Here is a 19,326-nt window from a genome sequence, read left to right as displayed (position 1 = left end):
AATTCGTGATATGTATCCTTGTAAAATATAATGGGCAAGGTCTCTGGTACATTTCTAGGGCATTTTCCCCCGAGTTGACAACATTTATACGTTAGCGCTGAAGTTAGGTAGAGCCAGCATCAATTTCTGGCTCTGCCACTATCTAGTTGTATGATTTGGGTTGGTTAACTAATCTTTCTGCACCTTGTTACGTAACAATTAAATGAAGATAATAATACTTGAGGATTAGATAAGCTATACTTGTACTTACATATATATATATATATATATAAGCTAGTACTTGATCATTAAATAAGCTAATAAAAGCCTGATACATAGTAAAATAATAATTATGAATATTATCATAATGTCTCATCCTGAAATTAAGAATACAGTTAACACTGTACCATCTAGCCCACATTTTCTGATCTAATCATGTGCATATCACAGCTGGCGCTGATGAATCAAGATACAAAGAACTCCTCTCCCCTCTCTGTTTGGACAATGAAAAAAGACTCAAAAAATTCTGCTATCAGATAGGTTTGAGGGGAAAAGCGTGAGTGTGGCCAGAAAACCCAAGTTAAAATCCTGCTTCTCTCCTTTACCTCCATGACCTTATTAGCCAAGTTATTTAGCACCCTGAGAATTTTCTCATCTGTAAAAATGACAAAATAATAGCTCCCCCAGTCCCCCAGTATCTTAAAGAAGATCATATGAAACAATAAAAGTCCATAAAATTGCTTTGAAATATTGAAGTCATGAATATATTTAACATGAACTATGTCTAATGATAATACCAGCTTGGTTCATAAATAATTGAAAATAAAGAAAACAACATAAACGTCATAGGGATGCCACTGAGGTTAAACATCATCTTGGTGATAACAATAGACAACATTTACTGAACCCATACTTTTTAAGTTATTTAAATACATTTTTCAGGTAAATCTTGAAGTAAGAAGTAGTACTCAATGAGATTATTTGTTATCCATTTATCAAAACTTCAATTTTGAGAACTTTCTCTTCTCACATTATCTTTTTCTCTTATATTCTCTCTGAATCAACTTTTCTACTTTTCTTTTTCCTGTATTGGAAACCTGTAGTTCTAAGTCCTACCTCTACCCCAGGTTCTTCTTTCCGGGAAAACAAAAACATTCTTACTTTTCTTTTAGAGTTTCTCAAACTTCCATTCTATCAGCAACTTCTCCTATGGAAATTTAGGTCCCAAGTAACAGTTATCTGAACCCCACTGTATATACTATCTTATTCTAAATTTATATGTAATTGTAGAGACCTTTACTAAACACTGATATTCAATTTTAGTGAGGACCTGGTACGCAGAATCTTTATAACAAGTTCCATATCTAAAACAATATAGTTGTGTTTTTCTTTATCTAAAAGAAACGGGTAGGATGGTTGTAAAGAAAGATGCTCAGGAGCACTGGAAAAAAGCATAAGTCCATCACAGCCTCTTGCAATGGACGACTGCGTTGAATTGCGTTAACAGGCTTGATATTTAAAAGCCCACTTGATGCTGCACGTTTTAAGTTTTGCTGATGTTGTGTGTATACTGATGTCAGAGTAAATCGGACACACGCGAGGCCTATAGGATTGGGCCACGAGTGTCAATAACATGTGCACGATGATCACATCACGATAAGCCTATGCCCCCTCGGGCTCTGTCTTCAAGGATCACTCTAAACAAGAGAAATCATTTTTGTTTAGGAATAACATACTGGTTTCTACAGCATTCTAACTTTCCTTTCCAACTTCGCTTTATTATCGATGCGCGATGACGTGCAAAATCTCTGTAAGAAAAACTCCTTTCCCTTTGTTTGCTCTACCAATATCAAAATTCTCCTTCCTGGTTTAAAAAAAAATGCAGCATTCCTTTCATCCTTGTGAACTTTTTTCTTATAATAATAAAAATTCAAGATATCTTTCTTTAAAGAAATTGTACTTAGAATACATAGAACTCTTTCTTTAAGGAGATGAGATGCACATACACTCATCCTATGCAGTGCACTGTACACATTTAATTCTGTAAATCTTGCCTTTCCTCATACAGTTCATACCCTTTTGATAGAGAGAAATACGATAGAGCTATGACTAGATGCAGAGGTTATCTGTTGTGAGTCTGATTCGTATAAAAATTTGCTTCAATCTGCATTGAAGATGCAATCTGATAGACATTGCTTCAAACTGTCTATCTGGAGAAAGAAAAAAAGTGGACCCTATTATCTAGAAGATTCAGTTCTCGTAATGAATAACACTGGCCTCTGCTGTTACCCGAGGTTGTGATGAACGGGGTCTACCTTCTAGATTGCTGAAGGTGCTTCCTGTACTCAGGTGGATCTCCAGGCACTTGGGATTGGTGATGGTCATTTGTTGATGATAAGTGAGCTGTAAATGTCTGAGGGCTCCTGGATGAAAATCTCTACTCTAGTGATGGACTTAAATGGACCCGGATTACGGCTCTGGAACCTGCCATTTCTTCAGCTTGAATAAATTTAAACGTGTCTGCTTTAATACCACAATTTTAAAATGGTCTTTTCTTTCAATAGTGAGAAGTTAAGAGTAAAAAGTAAGTTGATGAATTTCAACTAAATTTTAAGAGTTTATAACTGTGTTCTGAATACAAACACATATTCCTTAAAGTTTATTTGCTTTACGTCCCTGTATACATTATCTGACTCATAAAATGCAATTGAAATTACTTGAATAAATGGGAGATGAAACCTTGATAGTCATAGGAACCATAAATCTTCTACCCAGAAAATACTGTGTGTCTGCGTGAAAGCAACTACCCAGAACTTTACGCAAAGTTTGTGCATTTGGTCCCCAGTCATTCTGAAAAGCAAAATAAAATAATATTTGTATTTTAATAATGCTGGGATTATTTTCCTTCTCCAAGCAAATATAAAATTACTTTGATAATGCACTTTGTTCTACAGCGGAAACTAACACAACATTGTAAAGCAATTATACTCCAATAAAAAAAATAAATAAAATTACTTTGATAACGTATGCTAAAAACGGCATGACTGAACAAGCTAGCCAACTGTCACTACAAGGCAAGCTTCCTGCTACTGTCTTTGATGGGTCTTATCCTAACCAGTGGGAACAACCTCCGGAACACTTGGGGCCATTCTTCTTCATGTCAGCTGGTGGTCAACACTGATCAAGACCTGTAGAGCCTTTGCTCCCAGAAGTTCCCATCAAAGAACCTGGAACATATTTAAAAGGGAGAAAATTGAGGCCAACATGGGCTAAGATACTTGCCTACATTGTCAAACGAGGGGAGCAACAGAGATATATAAAGACTTGCTCCTGCATTTGTCCAAAGGGCCCTGGAATAGCGTATAGTAAAAGAAACCACAGGATGAAACGTCAACACAGACAAAGCAGAGAATAACTCGTTGGACTGGAATTTAACTTTGGGAATTAAAATTCATTCACATAATGAGAGTCGTCTTATCAAAACCGGAAAAGGCGAATCCACTGTTATCAAAAGCTCACTGTTACAGGCACACAGGCCTACATTGAAAAAGAAAAGTAACTTAGTCACTTCTGACCTCAAACGTATTTGAAATAGTGACCATGCATATCTCATGAACCAGTGACTATTTTATAAAATATTGACATTTCACATGAAGTAATTTGTAGCTGTGCCTTTTTCTTTTCCCTCCCTCACTCCCTCCCTTTCTTCCCTCCTTTTTTTTTTTCTTCCCCAAGTGTGTTTAAATCATGAACTTCCAGTGGAAATCACTCTTACTACATTTTTGCGAATCATACGCTGCAAACTGTATAATACATCTTAATCTCTGCCTGAAAATATAGACACCATTTGAGGGAAGAATAAGTGTGTTTTGCACACAAGTTGTCTGTCTGAAATACTTTCTTTTTTAATCCCGAATACCTTTCTTGTTAAGATAGCCCAGCATCGTTTGGAAAGCATTAACACACTAACAGATGCTCAGAGTCTAGTGACTTAATAGGCATAAACCTTTTTTTTTCAAATAATTGCAAAGCTTTGGTTTAGCCTTTTGCATACCTTACATAGTTAATTACCTAGGCCTTAATGTTTACATGCAATGAGAGTATCTACAGCTATAAACTACATAATTTATAATTGATGTAAATGGGTGTTATTATGTCAATTAGGCAGCTGTGTCCTCCACCTCTTGGTAAACAGCTTTGAGTGATAAACTGACTTTGCAGAGAGGTACCTTCTTTTCTTCATAACAGATAAAAATAAATTACCAAGGTAGACCAGGCTGTCCAATTGTTCTCTGGTGAGGTGGATGGAAAATCCAGGCCCTTTCTTTTGACCTGTTAACTGCAGCAAATGGTCAATTTCGTCACGCAGCACTGCCATAGCTTCTGGGTGCCGTAGAAGGTAATACATCGTCCAGAACATAGTTGGAACAGTGTTTGACACAGAGGCCCAGAGCAAGCCTAAATGATGTGCTGGGAGAAAATAAGTGAAAAGGAAGATTAATAGCGTTTATTACACTGATTAGATTTGCAGTGTGCTAATTAAAAGATGTTAGGACACAGACCCAGCCAAGGATCAGTGCATGCTAATGAGGACCAATAGGCTTCTGAAGTCTAATTTTCTGCTTAATGAGAATAGTTTAAAATGTAATGTGTGTGTGGTGGGGGAGGGGAGGGGGGATGAGATAAGAGGAGTAAATGCAGCTTAGTTATACTCTTTCTCATTATCCCTGTTAAGTATCTTGCATTACCATCTCAGCAAAAAAAAAAAAAAAAAAAAAAAAAAAAAAAAAAAAATCAATTATCACAAAGGGTTGTTTCAGAGTAAAACATTTTATCATTAGCCAATTAGAAAGAGCATAAAAATTCTCAAGGTCACCATTTTGTCTTTTTATTTCAAAGGTCTACTGTAAATTATTTTATTTTAGACAAGGCATCATTCAGAAGTTTCTTACCTCCTATTTCAGTGTCCTTGGGCGTATAGTATTTCTCCAGGATATCTTGCCTCATTTGAACAACTTCTGACCATCCTTGTAACTTGGCTAAGTTTTCTGTTGTCAATTGTTTTATAAGTTTCGTTCGAATAGACTTGATGTTTCCTAGAAGCTCAATGGGTATGCCTGATGCTAAATGTGTGAATTTGCCATCAAATTTAAAAAAATCATCTCTTAACTCAGTCATGAATGTTTTCCTATCGCCAGCGAGAACATTTCCATGTATGGCTGTAAATGTCACCTCAAATATCACTGAGCTGCAGAATGTCAACAAATATTCCGTGTCCCAACTTGTGGTTTTTAAGAGCTGTGGTTCAAAAACTTGTTTTAGAGTCTGCATTGTGTTTTCCATCAGTGTGTCCAAATGCTTCCCTCGTAAAAGTTGATAGCTAGTATGAATCTTGTCGTTCAGGTCATGATATGTCATCATCTTTTTGACAGAAAATACTCTCATTAAGAATTTACTAGTAAACATTTGAAAGCTTAATTTTTGATTTTTTACCACTGACTGGTACTGGAAGGGGTCCAGGATAAACGTTATGTAATTTCCTAAAAGAAATAAATGAGAATATGAATTCATGTGGTAGTAAAACAAAACAAGATATCTGAAATTTGAGAATATCTTAATCAAAATTAGAAAGACCTTAATAACTCACATCTCAAAAGATGTAAAGTACAATAAAAATCTATTTGATTCAAAATTCCACTACATGTTTCCTTTTAAAATGGAAGATTGTGGGAAAACGCTAGAAGCTTGAAGTTAAATGTTCTGAAATTCTTAAAGACTTTCAAAAAGATAGTTTATTCTTCAAATTTTTATTTTAACAAACTACCAAGATATTTAAATTATCTTTTAAATAGTCTCAAAATTCATTACTTAAACACTTCTTATATTTTTCCCCAATAATACAATCAGAAAACAAACAAGCAACTCAAATTGGTAAGATGCTACTCCTTTACTGATCACTTACACTGCATAAAGAGCTTTTTCATACTTGGCGTTATCTTAGCTTTGATTGGATACAATAATTTTAACTCAAATAAATGAAGATGTGGTACGAAGCAGGTACTCACAAATGAACATCTAATTCAACACTAACAACAAATCACAAATACCAAGGTTTTCGTTTTATCGATGAGAAAATAGTAGCTCAGGGAGATTTAGTAACACGTCCAAACTCTCACATTGATTTGTGACCGAAAGAGGATTTCAGAACTAGAACCCATCCAATCACGCTTTCATCCATTCATTCATGCATGCATTCAACATTTATTGACATCCAGATACTTGGTTGGATCTCTTTCCTTTTGAGATAAAGATGTAAATGAACCATTGTATTGTTATGGACAGTAATAGAGCAGAGGTGGGAACACAATGTAAGGGCAACAGGAAGTGAAATATGCTTCCGTCTGCCTGGAGTTATCAACAAGGGTTCTTTGAGGAGGTGACATTTGGCATTTTCATACATCAGTCCAGACTTGGGGTACTGGTTAAAAATACAGATTCCTTCTTGATTCTGATTCAGAAGGATTGAAGGTGGGACCTACAAGTCCCTCAAGTGATTTTGTAAGAAGGCACATTAAGGAACAGAGTCATACTGTGGTCTATCTCTCCAAACTGGCACGGATCTTGGAGATTCCTAGCTGCAGCCTCTCCAGCATTTATCAGCTAAAGAAAGTCAGGAGAAGTTAAGAGCCAAGATCATGCCACCATTTTTAGTGGCAGAGCCTAGACAAGAAGACAGTCCCCACGCACTGTTCTTTTCCTTAGCCGGTGCTGATTCCTTCTCACTGGAGGGCTGCTTTAAGACCCCTGCTAATTAGAGGTAATATGTAGGCAGTATTCAATGCTAGCATTAATAAGTCTTCCAAGAACACACATGAAATTTCGACGATCCTACAACTTTAACACTTATTTGTCTTCTAGAAAACAGTAAATAATTAGACATGAGAGTTTGTCGAATCATCTATACTTAGCTCTTCACCTCATCATTCCTGTGTGTGTGTGTGTGTGCGTGAAGCTTTCTTAGATGAACAACTTCTTGCTTGTTATTTACAGTAACTCAAACAGCATCACAGAAATTAAATTCAATTTGGTACCAGATTTAGGATAAAGTTTTGAATAATTTTCAACCTAATCCTAGAAACAGGATACATGTTTTTTTGTTTTACAATTGTAAAACAGAGTTTAAGTTTTTAGTGTACATGAATAGATGTGCTATAATTCTTTTTCTAAAAATAAATCGTATGACTTGAATTGTATCCACTCTCTTTCCCCTTTTATTAAATAAGGTGGGCCAATCTAGGAGTGAGCGTAAAGCTAGAAGAGACTACTCATTCTGGTCAGACCCTAAAGCTGTATCTACAAAGTAAACTGGATTTTCTTTTCCCCCCCGGAGAAGAAAGAAAAAGGAATCAATTGGATTTGGGCATATTTTATGACACCTGCTTTACCATGGCAGCTTAATTAAATAAAACTGCCAGCATCTGCCTGACAAATAATTGAAAAAAGAGCGAATTCTCTTACTTTGCAAAAGATATAATTTTAGGCAAGGCTGTGCATTTTCACAGGTGGTGATTCATACTTTTCTCCTTTCACTAAACAAAAGGATTTTGCTTATAAATGTCTTTACAGAGTTATTTTAAATTAGTCAGTAAAATTCAGAGTATATATAAAAGGCTCAGTCTGTAAAACATAATTTCTAGAGAATATTTTGAATTTTTTTCTGACCCATTTTCTATATTCATCAAAATCTAAGTGGAAAGGCAAAACTATCCAGCCATGGCAACAGAAGCCACTGGCTATTGGCCTACTGAAGCAGAGGCTTCATGGACTTTACAGTTTTTATCTAGAATTCATCCAAACTACACATATATTCCCTCTCTCTCTCTTTCTCTATCTCACCTTGGGGGTAAGGATATGGGAAGAAACTATGAGGTTAATTTCAAATAAAAACAGTAAAAGCTAAATGTAGAAAACTGTGTCTGGTTAGCAACCAATTTTAATATTTTTTTAATAAACAGTTTGTTGCACACAGGTTCTTTTAAAAAATCATTACTGATGAGTTTAAAGCAATTTGTAGATAAAATTCTCACTCTTTTCAAGACTCTTTACACTCCGGGATCTGTATTTTCTTTCTCTCATTCTTATTTTGATTTTCTTCAACATCAAGGCATTACGCTTTACTGACTCTCTCATCTGAATAAGATGTGGATTGCTGAGTAAGACCTTTTGATTTTCTGGATTTTACTTTTTGAGTGGGTTTGGAAGTACTAATAACACTGGAGATGCTAGCTGGCTTTCCAACTTTTAATCTTCAGTATAAACAATTTAAGCTAAGTTTTCCAAAATTAATATTAATTTAAACCATCTGTCCACCATCTGCTAACGTGAGATGCAAAACCAGAGTTTCTTTGTAATCTTTAATAAGACAGTTAGGAAAACACATATACATTCATAAAATGAATTTAAATTTCTTAACAAAGGAAATTTGAAAAGTTATTCTAAAGGCCATGGATTCTTGAGCAAAAATAACTTTTGTTCCAGTGTGGTTTTATGTAAATGAATGCCACGTGTCAACAGGCAAGTTGCCTAGTTCACAAAGATCACAAGATAGAAACAATATCCTTTGCTGTGTTTTCAGAAGGGAGAAGAAAGCTATCAGCAGCTGATGTGATACATTGATTTAAAGAATTTCAGAGTTTGCATTCGTCTAAAATATAAATGTGAAAACGAGGCTCACTTCTGCAAAAAAGTATACGTATATATAAAACCATCCTTTTGAGCAGTAAATTTGAAATGGGGTCAAAATTTTTAATGTATTCTTTACCAATAATTTCATTGTCTTCCTTTTTTAGGAGCTGGCTGGGCCTTAAGATATTAACCCCAGCATTCCTGAATAACCTGCATACGATGGTTTACTAACTCAACAGCCTTTTCACTTCCTTCAAAATTACTTCTTTTAGGAAGGTGAAGCTACGTGATGCCAAGTATGTCACTAAATGTTAAAAAAAAAAACACATCATTCACTTTGATGTCTTATACACAAGAAGTTTGACATCTGGGTCATTATAACCTGAATTTTGATGCTTTCATTTCAGATATTTGGTGCAGAAACACATCCAAGAGAATTCAGAACAACTATTTGACTATTTGAAATAGAAATGCCCAGTCAAGAAATATGAGATAAATTGGAATTTTAAAGAAATTTTCCATAACTATAACCTTTTGATCTCCATGTTTAGCTGGCTCTTCAATAGACGTTTTTTCAATGTCAAGCTGAAAATATTCATTGGAAGAGTGGACTGTGAACCAACTTTTTATTTTATGAGGATGACCACGTTATCCTCCCCCTCTTATCAGCGAGATTTCGCTAGCTGTTGACAGTGATATACAGTGGTGCTTCGCTGGGGTGACATCTAGGGAAAACGATTCCGCTGCACCACCACACAAAACCAATTAGAGAACTATTTTCTGCGACAGGTCACGAATTTACGTGGTTTCTCATGAAAAGATGTACCTTTTAATTTCTTTATTAAGATGACATCCACGTCCCTTGAGACTTTTGGGGATGACAATCATTTGCTCATCACGCAAGAAACATACACGCACTGAACTCACATCATGGGACAACGGTGGGAGACGCTGTTCCTCATTCACATTTTCCAAATGAGCTATTTTGCAAACTGATCATTAGAACCACATACATAATAAGGATTTTTGACAGGAATTTATTCAAACTCTAGGAAGAAGCTAAAGGGAAGTAGCAGTTCGTATTCAACTATGGCTGTCTACTGTTGAGTTTAAAAAGATAGCCATGGCCAAATTATTTAGACATGAGAAATTCAGCAAGCTTCTCAGTATCTAAGATGAAGATAACAAGTGAAACTGGTTTTCTGTTTGTTTTCTTTTTTCTTCTTTAACATCTTTATTGGAGTATAATTGCTTTACAATGGTGTGTTAGTTTCTGCTTTATAACAAAGTGAATCAGCTATACATATACATATATCCCCATATCTCCTCCCTCTTGCGTCTCCCTCCCACCCCCCCCATCCCACCCCTCTAGGTGGTCACAAAGCACCGAGCTGATCTCCCTGTGCTATGCAGCTGCTTCCCACTAGCTATCTATTTTACGTTTGGTAGTATCTATAAGTCCAGGCCACTCTCTCACTTCGTCCCAGCTTACACTTCCCCCTCCCCGTGTCCCCAAGTTCATTCTCTACGTCTGTGTCTTTACTCTTGTCCTGCCCCTAGGTTTTTCAGAACCTTTTTTTTTTTTAGATTCCATACGTATGTGTTAGCATACGGTATTTGTTTTTCTCTTTCTGACTTACTTCACTTTGTATGACAGACTCTAGATCCATCCACCTTACTACAAATAACTCAATTTCGCTTCTTTTTATGGCTGAGTAATATTCCATTGTATATATGTGCCACATCTTCTTTATCCATTCATCTGTCGATGGACACTTAGCTTGCTTCCATGTCCTGGCTATTGTAAATAGAGCTGCAATGAACATTGTGGTACATGTCTCTTTTTGAATTATGGTTTTCTCAGGGTATATGCCCAGTAGTGGGATTGCTGGGTCATCCCATTCTTCTTTAGATTCTTTTCCCACATAGGTTATTACAGAATAATTAGTAGAGTTCCCTGTACTATACAGTAGGTCCTTGTTGATTATCTATTTTATATATAGTAGTGTATATATATTAATCCCAAACTCCTAATTTATTTCCCCCCAAGAGTGACTTTTTTAAGTGAAGAATACAGTTTTGTATTATGAAGCCAAAAGCTCACTTAGAATAGAAGCCCCAGCTATGGCCTTGATTTGTATTATAGTAAGTATTTCATCAGCTCTAAGGTACTGGGAATTTCCTTATCAAATATTTATTGTGAATCAATCAGTGCTGAGCTCTGAACTAAATGTTGGCAGTGAAGAAGTTAGAAAATAATGAAGGGAAATAGACAAGTGAATTAGCAATACACTCACAATTTATTAAATGCCATGACAGAAGTTATACTAGGAGTAATTGGAGCCTGGAGAAGAGGCATCAAACATACCATGGGGACGGAAATGGTCAGTGAAGGATTTGGGGAGGAAGTGATACGTGACGATGGCCTCAAAAGATGTATCCACGTCAGTCATCTTTCAAGGATGACTGAGAAACAGAAGAACAGCATTCTGGCAGAAAGAACCACAACAGAAGAAAGCAGCACAAAAGGACATGGTATATGAGGAGGAAATTCCAACAATTTGCTGTGTTAATGGTGCATTATAGTAGCAAGAGACGGGGCTGGAGAGGTAGGAGGAGTCTTGACCCTGAAGAGCCTCATGAGGATCACCACATACACTACAATGTCTCTGTTTCTAAGACACGTGATTTTTTTTCCATTTCATTCTTCTGAAATCAGAGTGCACATAATTACTGTTGGAAGAGACTTGCCAGTTGCCAGCCAAGGGAGTAAGATGCAATGAAACAAATACTATCTATTCCTGTGAAAAACTGACCACGCTGACCATTTCATCCAGTTGGATCATCTTTTTCCTCCCAATGACATGGAAATAGTAGCACAAAAGTGAAGTTGCTCTACGTACAAAAGGTTGCTTCAGATACTTGGCAACATAATTACAGTACGAAGAAATTATCTAAATTCTTTAGGAATAGAACATAAAATTCCAAGGACTGTTAGAGAAAGATAAAGGGGGTTGAGCAGAGAAAGAGGCACGTGTAAATATGACCCAGATAAGGAATGCTCAGTATCGGTGGAAGACCCAGGAGGTACAGTGTCAAGACAGTGAAGGAACAGAGTGTTTTGAGAAGGAATGAGGGATCAGCTTTGTCCACCAGATAGAGAGGTCCAGGCAGGTGATGGCCCATTAATGACCTCAGCAAGGCAGAAAGTTGGTTACAGCTAGGAGGTCTCTGGGAGCTAAACAACCGGGGGCAGCAAAGGTAGGTAACTCTCTTTAAAAATCTAGATGCAAAAGAGAAAAAACAGAAGTGAAAAGTTAATTAGAAGGAAAATACAGGAAAGATTAAGCAAGGTTAGAAGCTTAGGGTAAGGACCCAAGAGAGAAAATAATGAAGATACATATATGGGAGGAAGAAATAATGTAATGCCAACCCAGAGGAGACAGTAAGGGTCACGGGGACAAGTAAAGGGATTGTCTTGAACATTCTCTGAAACTGGAGCAGAGGTGGTAAGGATAACTGTGAAACATTTGATAGATACGTGGGGATCTGAGTGAGAGCATACCTGATGTCTTCAATTTTCTTGGGAAGGAAAGTGAACTGTGTTACAGAGACCAGTAAGAGGTGGAGAGCTAGAACACAGCTTTCCTGCCCTCCACCTGCACACCCAACCAGAAGTCAGAGGGCAAAGGCGTGGAGATGATCTACTGTGTAGAGATTAGCCTTCCGGGACAGGGCAGACACAAGTGAAGAAAAGGAATGCCTAGCCCAGGTGATAAGCTGACGTGGAAGACTGTATGCAAACATGGCCACGATAAACTTCTTCTCTCTTTCTACATGGGCTCCTTTGCAATGTGACTCTGCCACTCTGCCCAGGAAGAAGTGGAAATCTCTTTTCCTAGCCTTGAACCTGGGTTGGCCCGTGACTTGCTTGTACTAAGTCTGGAAGTGAGGTTCTGTAACATGTGAGCCAAGGCCTCAGGAGGCCTTACAGATTTTCCTCTCACCCTCTTGAAATACTAGCTGCCACATAAGGACATCTTCTTGAGGACAAAACATCATGTGGAGAAGGAGGCCCAGCCAGGCATGTGATGAGGCCACCTTGGGCCATTTAAGCCCCAGTCAATCAGCCAGATGACTCAAGCCACACAGGTGACCCGGGCCAGACCAGCTGTTGTTTTGAGGCATGACATTTGGGAGAGGTTTGTTAGGTGGCCAGAGATATAGCTGCTACAGCTGGAGACCATGGGCCTTCAAGGAGGATGAGCTGAGCACATTCCCGCTTCTCAGCGCCCGGTGATGTTGGGTTACGTAGTGATGCTGCTGTGTGCTTTTTCCTTGTTTTGTAAACATTTTATTGAAGTTAGAACCATAACAGATATATTTGTTTTCACCAGCAGGATTATTACTTTATTTACATCTGTGCTAATGAAAGCTGTGGAACATTCCTAGACCCACACTGCTCTCTGTGCACTGAACCATAACAAATACTTTTAAATTAAAAATATATTCTAGATCCATGGCTGTTAGGGGCTCAGGGGGAGGGGAAGAGGAATGAATATGTGGAACACAGGGGATTTTTTTAGACCAGTGAAACTATTCTGTGTGATACTGTAATGGAAGATACCTGACATGTTGCATTGGTTAAAACCCAAGGAACTGGACAACGCAAAGAGTGGGCTCTAGTGTAAACCAGACTTTTTTTTAAAAATAAATTTATTTATTTTATTTATTTATTTTTGGCTGTGTTGGGTCTTTGTTGCTGTGAGCGGGATTTCTCTAGTTGCGGCGAGCGGGGGCTGCTCTGTTGCGGTGCACGGGCTTCTCACTGCAGTGGCTTCTCTTGTTGCAGAGCATGGGATCTAGGCACGCGGGCTTCAGTAGTTGTGGCATGTGGGCTCAGTAGTTGTGTCTCTCGGGCTCTAGAGCGCAGGCTCAGTAGTTGTGGTGCACGGGCTTAGTTGCTCTGTGGCATGTGGGATCTTCCTGGACCAGGGCTCGAACCCGTGTCCCCTGCATTGGCAGGAGGATTCTTAACCACTGCCCCACCAGGGAAGCCCTTAAACCACAGATTTTTTTTTTTTTTTTTTTTTTTTTTTTTGCGGTACGCGGGCCTCTCACTGCTGTGGCCTCTCCCGTGGCGGAGCACAGGCTCCGGACGCGCAGGCTCAGCGGCCATGGCTCACGGGCCCAGCCGCTCCGCGGCATGTGGGATCTTCCCGGACCGGGGCATGAACCCGTGTCCCCTGCATCGGCAGGCGGACTCTCAACCACTGCGCCACCAGGGAAGCCCAAACCACAGACTTTTAATGTTGTATCCATACTGGCTCATCAGTTGCAACAAATGTGCCACACTAATATAAGATGTTCATAACAGGGGGAATTATGATCAGGGGAAAGAGGAGATATATGGGAACCGTCTGTACTGTCTGATCACTTTTCTGTACACCTAAAACTGCTCTACAAAATCAAGTCCGTTAAGGTATTCTAGCTTTTCAAGAAACAATTCTTAAAGGTAAGCTACACCAAACCAAACGACAGGTGATACCAGGAGACCGGGGTTCCCTAGGGACCCTCAAGAGAATTCTATAATTTGTTTTTTAATGTGAGGATTACTGTACTCAAAAACATAGTTTTCTTTTGTAGTAGCCTACAAATAAAACAATAATGTACAAATATTCCATATTTTGCCTGGAGAAAAATATAACAACATTAAAGAACAAGTGAGAAATTATGATACAAGTAAGGAACTTTTTGTGCCACTTACCCCCAACTTAAGTGCCACTTACCCCCAAGGAAAAGAGTGAAAACGTCACCATACTGCTTTTGAAGAGTAGTCATGAAACCTAGGGGATCTTTTTGTAATTTCAGGGCTTCTCCAAAGTAAGGAAGCCAGCCTTTTATCAATGGAGGTTCACCAGGTCTCCTATAGAAAAAAAAAAAAAAGGAGAGAAATGAAATCATTCTTATTGTATTAATACCTGTGGGTCATTAATCCAGTCTAGAAGTAGACTGGATGAATTGTACAGTTTTTTTTCAGTTCTTTTATTCAATGATTCATATATAATCATCAACATGTATTTATTGAGCCCCTCCAGTGTGTGTGGCTCTGAGGCAGATAGTTCAATTTACAATTTTTGGCGAGCAACTTTTGTGAGAAATTGTGTCTTGTGAGGCCCAAATGGTTGGCTGAAATGACAGACACATTCAGTAAACATTTTGTGTTTGAGCACTCTTGCTGTGCTCTGGGGGTTAGATGTCAGGTAGTTTAGTTGCCAAAGTAAAGCTCTTTGCTGTCAGATTTCAACTAGACTGGAATTACATAATTAGAAAAGGGGAGATTATTAATCTTGAAAAATCTTTTATGCTGTTGAGAACAAGAACTTCAACATTATTTCCATGAAGGGTGTTTTGTTATATTCTTTTATGAAGATTTTTATTCAAACTACAAATAAATAGGAATATTTGTTAAATTTTACAAGATAGCTCTTTTTAACATATGAAGTGTGTTCAGTGAAACACTGAAATACTGTGAATTAAAAACCAAGTTTCTTCTTTTTTGACCTATAATCCTAGCAAAACTGGACTTCAAAATTTCTTCCTTGGGACTTCCCCGGTGGCGCAGTGGTTAAGAATCCGCCTTCCAATGTAGGGGACATGGGTTCGAGCCCCGGTCCGGGAAGATCCCACATGCCGCAGAGCAGCTAAGCCTGTGCACCACAACTACTGAGCCTGTGCTCTAGAGCCCGTGCTCCGCAACAAGAGACGCCACCGCAATGAGAAGCCCGTGCACCGCAACCAAGAGTAGCCCCCGCTCGCCACAGCTAGAAAAAGCCTGAGTGCAGCAACGAAGACCCAACGCAGCCAAAAAATAAAATAAAATATTTCTTCCTAGTCATTTATTTGGTGAACTCAATCTGATTTAAAGTTTAAAAAAAGATCCAAAGCCATTTTATCCTAGAAGGGATTAAAACAAATATTCAAGAGAACTCTGATGATACTCTATCCCATCTGTGAAGATGACTTATACTACACACAGTACAACCCATTTTGATTAATCACAAGATATTACAAGCTCAGATCTAATCAAAGATCAAGATTATGTTCATACTCAGCATGGAATTCTATGTAGCTAGATTAACCCTATCAGAAGCTTCTATTTTCCCACAACCCAACATGGTAGAATTAAAGTTAAAAGAAAAAAAAAAAAAAAAGAAATATCAGACTTTTCAGGGGAAAAACAAACTGAAACAAAATAAATCCAAGGTGTGCTAGAAATAAAGGAAATCAGTATCAAAACTTTGCTTTCTGTTTTTAGAGGACAGTTTATCTTTATACTAATTTACAAAATATATGCTGTTGTTTAAATACATATACTTAGAATAGGAAGACAGGAAACATTGCACAGAAATGTGCATCTTATTCTTCACCCCACTCCCCATGATTTTCTTGAATGTAACTTGAGCAATGAAGACTTGCTTTTTTGAGAAATATACAAGGGTACCAAGAAAACACTGCAACAGTTAATTTTAGGTCCAAAGATTGATAAACGAGAAAAGACTGCACATGCGACTGGAGAGTAGATCCCCAGCCATAGCATGAAGGCTCTTCACCAATGACTCTTCCAAAATCTGCAAGCGATCTAGTTCACAAAATTTCCTTTCAAGATATGAACTCTCTTCCGTGGCCTACTTATACTGTTTTGTTTAATGTTACTTGAATGTTGCATTGTGACAAAGATTTTGAAAGGCTTTTTGTCATATCATTATTTAATGCAACTCATTTCATCCTCTGTGCTCTGTCACGCAGTCCAAAGTTGTATTCTTCACGGGGTTTCCGAGGGGGTAAAAGATGGAGCTCAGAAATCCAGGGGAATATGAACTTAACATTCAAAGTGAGGGAAACACATTAGGAAACCATTTTATTGTTACAAAGATGAAAGGGTCATCATTCCTTTCAGCTGTGCTCATTCTGGCAGAAATAACCCTCAAACTATTAAACACCATGTCACAGCTGTGCATATTTTCAGGAAAAAATATAGTACTAGTTCAACTTACAACCCATCGAAGACAAATAACAGAAATCTGTCTTCATCAGTGTATTTGTAAAAATTATTTAGGGAGGAAAGACATCACCATAATGAACCAGAAAGGCCTGCTGACACCTGGCACAGCACAAATACTGCTATTTGTCTCTCTCATGCTCTGTGACTTTGAAAATGAAATACTGACTGCTCACTGCTGAGTGAAGGGATAGGATGCTTAACACTTATTGGTGGTGCTCCAGTTCCAAAGCTTAAGAGGAGCAGGTCATGAAACAATGGAGGGTAACTAAAAAACTCCCCCCAAATCAATGGTCCACATCCCTCTTTTTCCTACTCAAACAATATACACTTCCTCAAATATCCTCTTCACTATTTAACAGACCACAAGGACATATCCTGTAAATTATACAAATTAAAGCTTACAAAGGTTCTCAATGATTAAACCCACGTTCTATGCATAGACCACTGCATCACTGCTCGCAAGGTCTTCCTTACAAGTTGTAGGACACATCTTAAACTTTATGCAACGTGTCAGGTACGGTCCAAACTTGTCTGGAAGCAAAAAGTGGAGAAGAGTCTAAATACATAAGATAGCTATAAAATATAAAAGACATTTTAGACATTTTCCTTTGGTGAAAAAGAAGCACGTAAAATTTAAGAGTGGACCAACACAGAATACTTGGTTTCCAATGACATATGAAGTTTGTCTTTCTGCTACACCTTGAGTTTAATAAACAGGTAGAAGATCTGACCTGTCACACATTGTTCCCCTAGACATTTAAAGGCCAACACTTTCCAAAGCAATCTATACTTGTCAAAGTAATTTCTTTTCCATTTTTCCCATGATCATTCTAGGCTAGGAATCCCAGTTATTGAAATAACCTCCTAAGCAAGTAGGGAGCAACCTTAATACATGCACAGCAATCCAGGAAAAATAAAATTACGTGTTGATTAAAAATTGATAAAGACTTAATATATTCGTATCAGGTCACCTAATATCTGCAATGTTACCTTAATAATTTTTTAATTTTTCCTAATTAATAAAGATTTTCTTTGTGTGGGTGGTTAAAATTTCAGAAACTACACAACTGAAGGGCGTTGCAGTAACCGAAGATAACACTGACCTTTGGAACAAACTTTGCTGTTGAGCGAGGCACATTTTTTTTTTTTTTTTTTTTTTGGTACACGGGCCTCTCACTGTTGTGGCCTCTCCCGTTGCAGAGCACAGGCTCCGGACGCGCAGGATCAGCGGCCGTGGCTCACGGACGCGGCATGTGGGATCTTCCTGGACTGGGGCACGAACCCGTGTCCCCTGCATCAGCAGGCGGACTCTCAACCACTGCGCCATCAGGGAAGCCCCAGCAAGGCACTTTTGAAGCTGCTCTGTTTTATGCTTCCTTGACTTACTCTGGAAGCTACTTGACTGGAAATGTCATTCGCCTTATAGTGTCTCTTAGAACTGTATTCTAGAAACATCCTCTATTCCTCCACTATGTTTTGGCTCCAGTGGGGGCACCGGGATGCCTAGAAATGTTCCCACAACTCTGGAGAGTTAAGGATCCACATGCTCTTCAGGATACTGGTGAGAGGGAGCCTCACCGCAGGGCTGTGGATGGAAGGTCCCTGAGGAGGAGTGTATGGAGGAGTGTCTGAGCCTTGGCGTCCTAGCAGCCTCAGCAAGTGCCCAGGTGCAGCAATAGACACCCATGCTTTGCTCTCTCTGGAAACCAGGTGAGGGACAGCCAACTGGAGCACTTCAGTAAGGGATACAAAGGGGGAGGACCACTCCCCAAACCCTAGCCAGGAGGCACCCCCAGGAAGCAAAGACGAACAGCATGAACATCTGTACAACAGGACTCACCAGATCAACAGAAAGGAAGGGGAAGAGAGAATCCCAAATCTCATTTAATCTTTGTATAAAAGAGACCCAGTTTTAAACAAGAAGTGACTGAGCAACTTCTCAGTGCAAATATTCAGTGTTTTCTGCCATCAGCAGAAATAGGGGCTTGGAAATTTGAGTTCAGTTATAAAGAATTAAAGTTACATTTCTGCACATCTGACTTGTCCTGGGAAATTTTAAATCCCAATGCTAGCTATGTGTAGATAGATGCTCAGTTTCTTCCCCTAAATGAGAATAATAATATTCAATTTAGAGATTTACCAATCAGGCTGAGATAGAGTATTTGAAAGTAGCTGGTACACAGAGCCGGGTTAGTTTTCTTGTTATTTGTATATTGCAAGCAGTGCCTGGAAGTGGTTTTGCTCAGCCTGGACTCTTTGGTTTGTCAACCCTCCCTGCTTATCTATACCTTTCATGGAGCTGCTCAGGGTTGAAGCATGGACTTCCCTATCCTTCCAATCACTGGCTAAATGAAGTTGTTAAACGCCCAGATATACAAAGACTCAATAACTTCAGGTGAACAGGCCCGAAGTCTCTGCAAAGAGCTGACTTTCTCAAGGAAAGAATGATCATTATTCAGAACAGCTTCACCAGGTGTGTGTCTGTTTATGATGAGGTTCTCTGGACGTGACCTGGTCCAAGAGTTAATGAAATGTCTCTGCATAAGATGCAAACAGGAATTTGGGGGGTGGGCATTAAGGAGAAAGAGAAAGAAAGG

The 19,326-nt window shown here is 38.5% G+C and overlaps 1 protein-coding gene across 1 annotated transcript in view; it reads right to left on the bottom strand.

Annotated features, from left to right (window-relative positions):
• CYP7B1 (cytochrome P450 family 7 subfamily B member 1) overlaps positions 1-19,326 on the bottom strand; it is a gene marked incomplete at its 5' end in the record, with an annotated part of 182,147 nt that overhangs the window by 13,753 nt on the left and 149,068 nt on the right. Inside the window, 3 exons of the mRNA XM_082675252.1 lie at positions 4,243-4,449; positions 4,932-5,519; positions 14,454-14,590. Coding sequence (XP_082531378.1) covers positions 4,243-4,449; positions 4,932-5,519; positions 14,454-14,590 — 932 coding nt within the window. The remainder of the gene's footprint in view (positions 1-4,242; positions 4,450-4,931; positions 5,520-14,453; positions 14,591-19,326) is intronic.

This window comes from Grampus griseus, assembly GCF_964374135.1.
Source record: "Grampus griseus genome assembly, chromosome: 17".
NCBI classification, from domain to species: domain Eukaryota; kingdom Metazoa; phylum Chordata; class Mammalia; order Artiodactyla; family Delphinidae; genus Grampus; species Grampus griseus.
The sequence above is the reverse complement of the archived record's forward strand: the minus strand, read 5'-3'. Positions and strand labels throughout refer to the sequence as shown.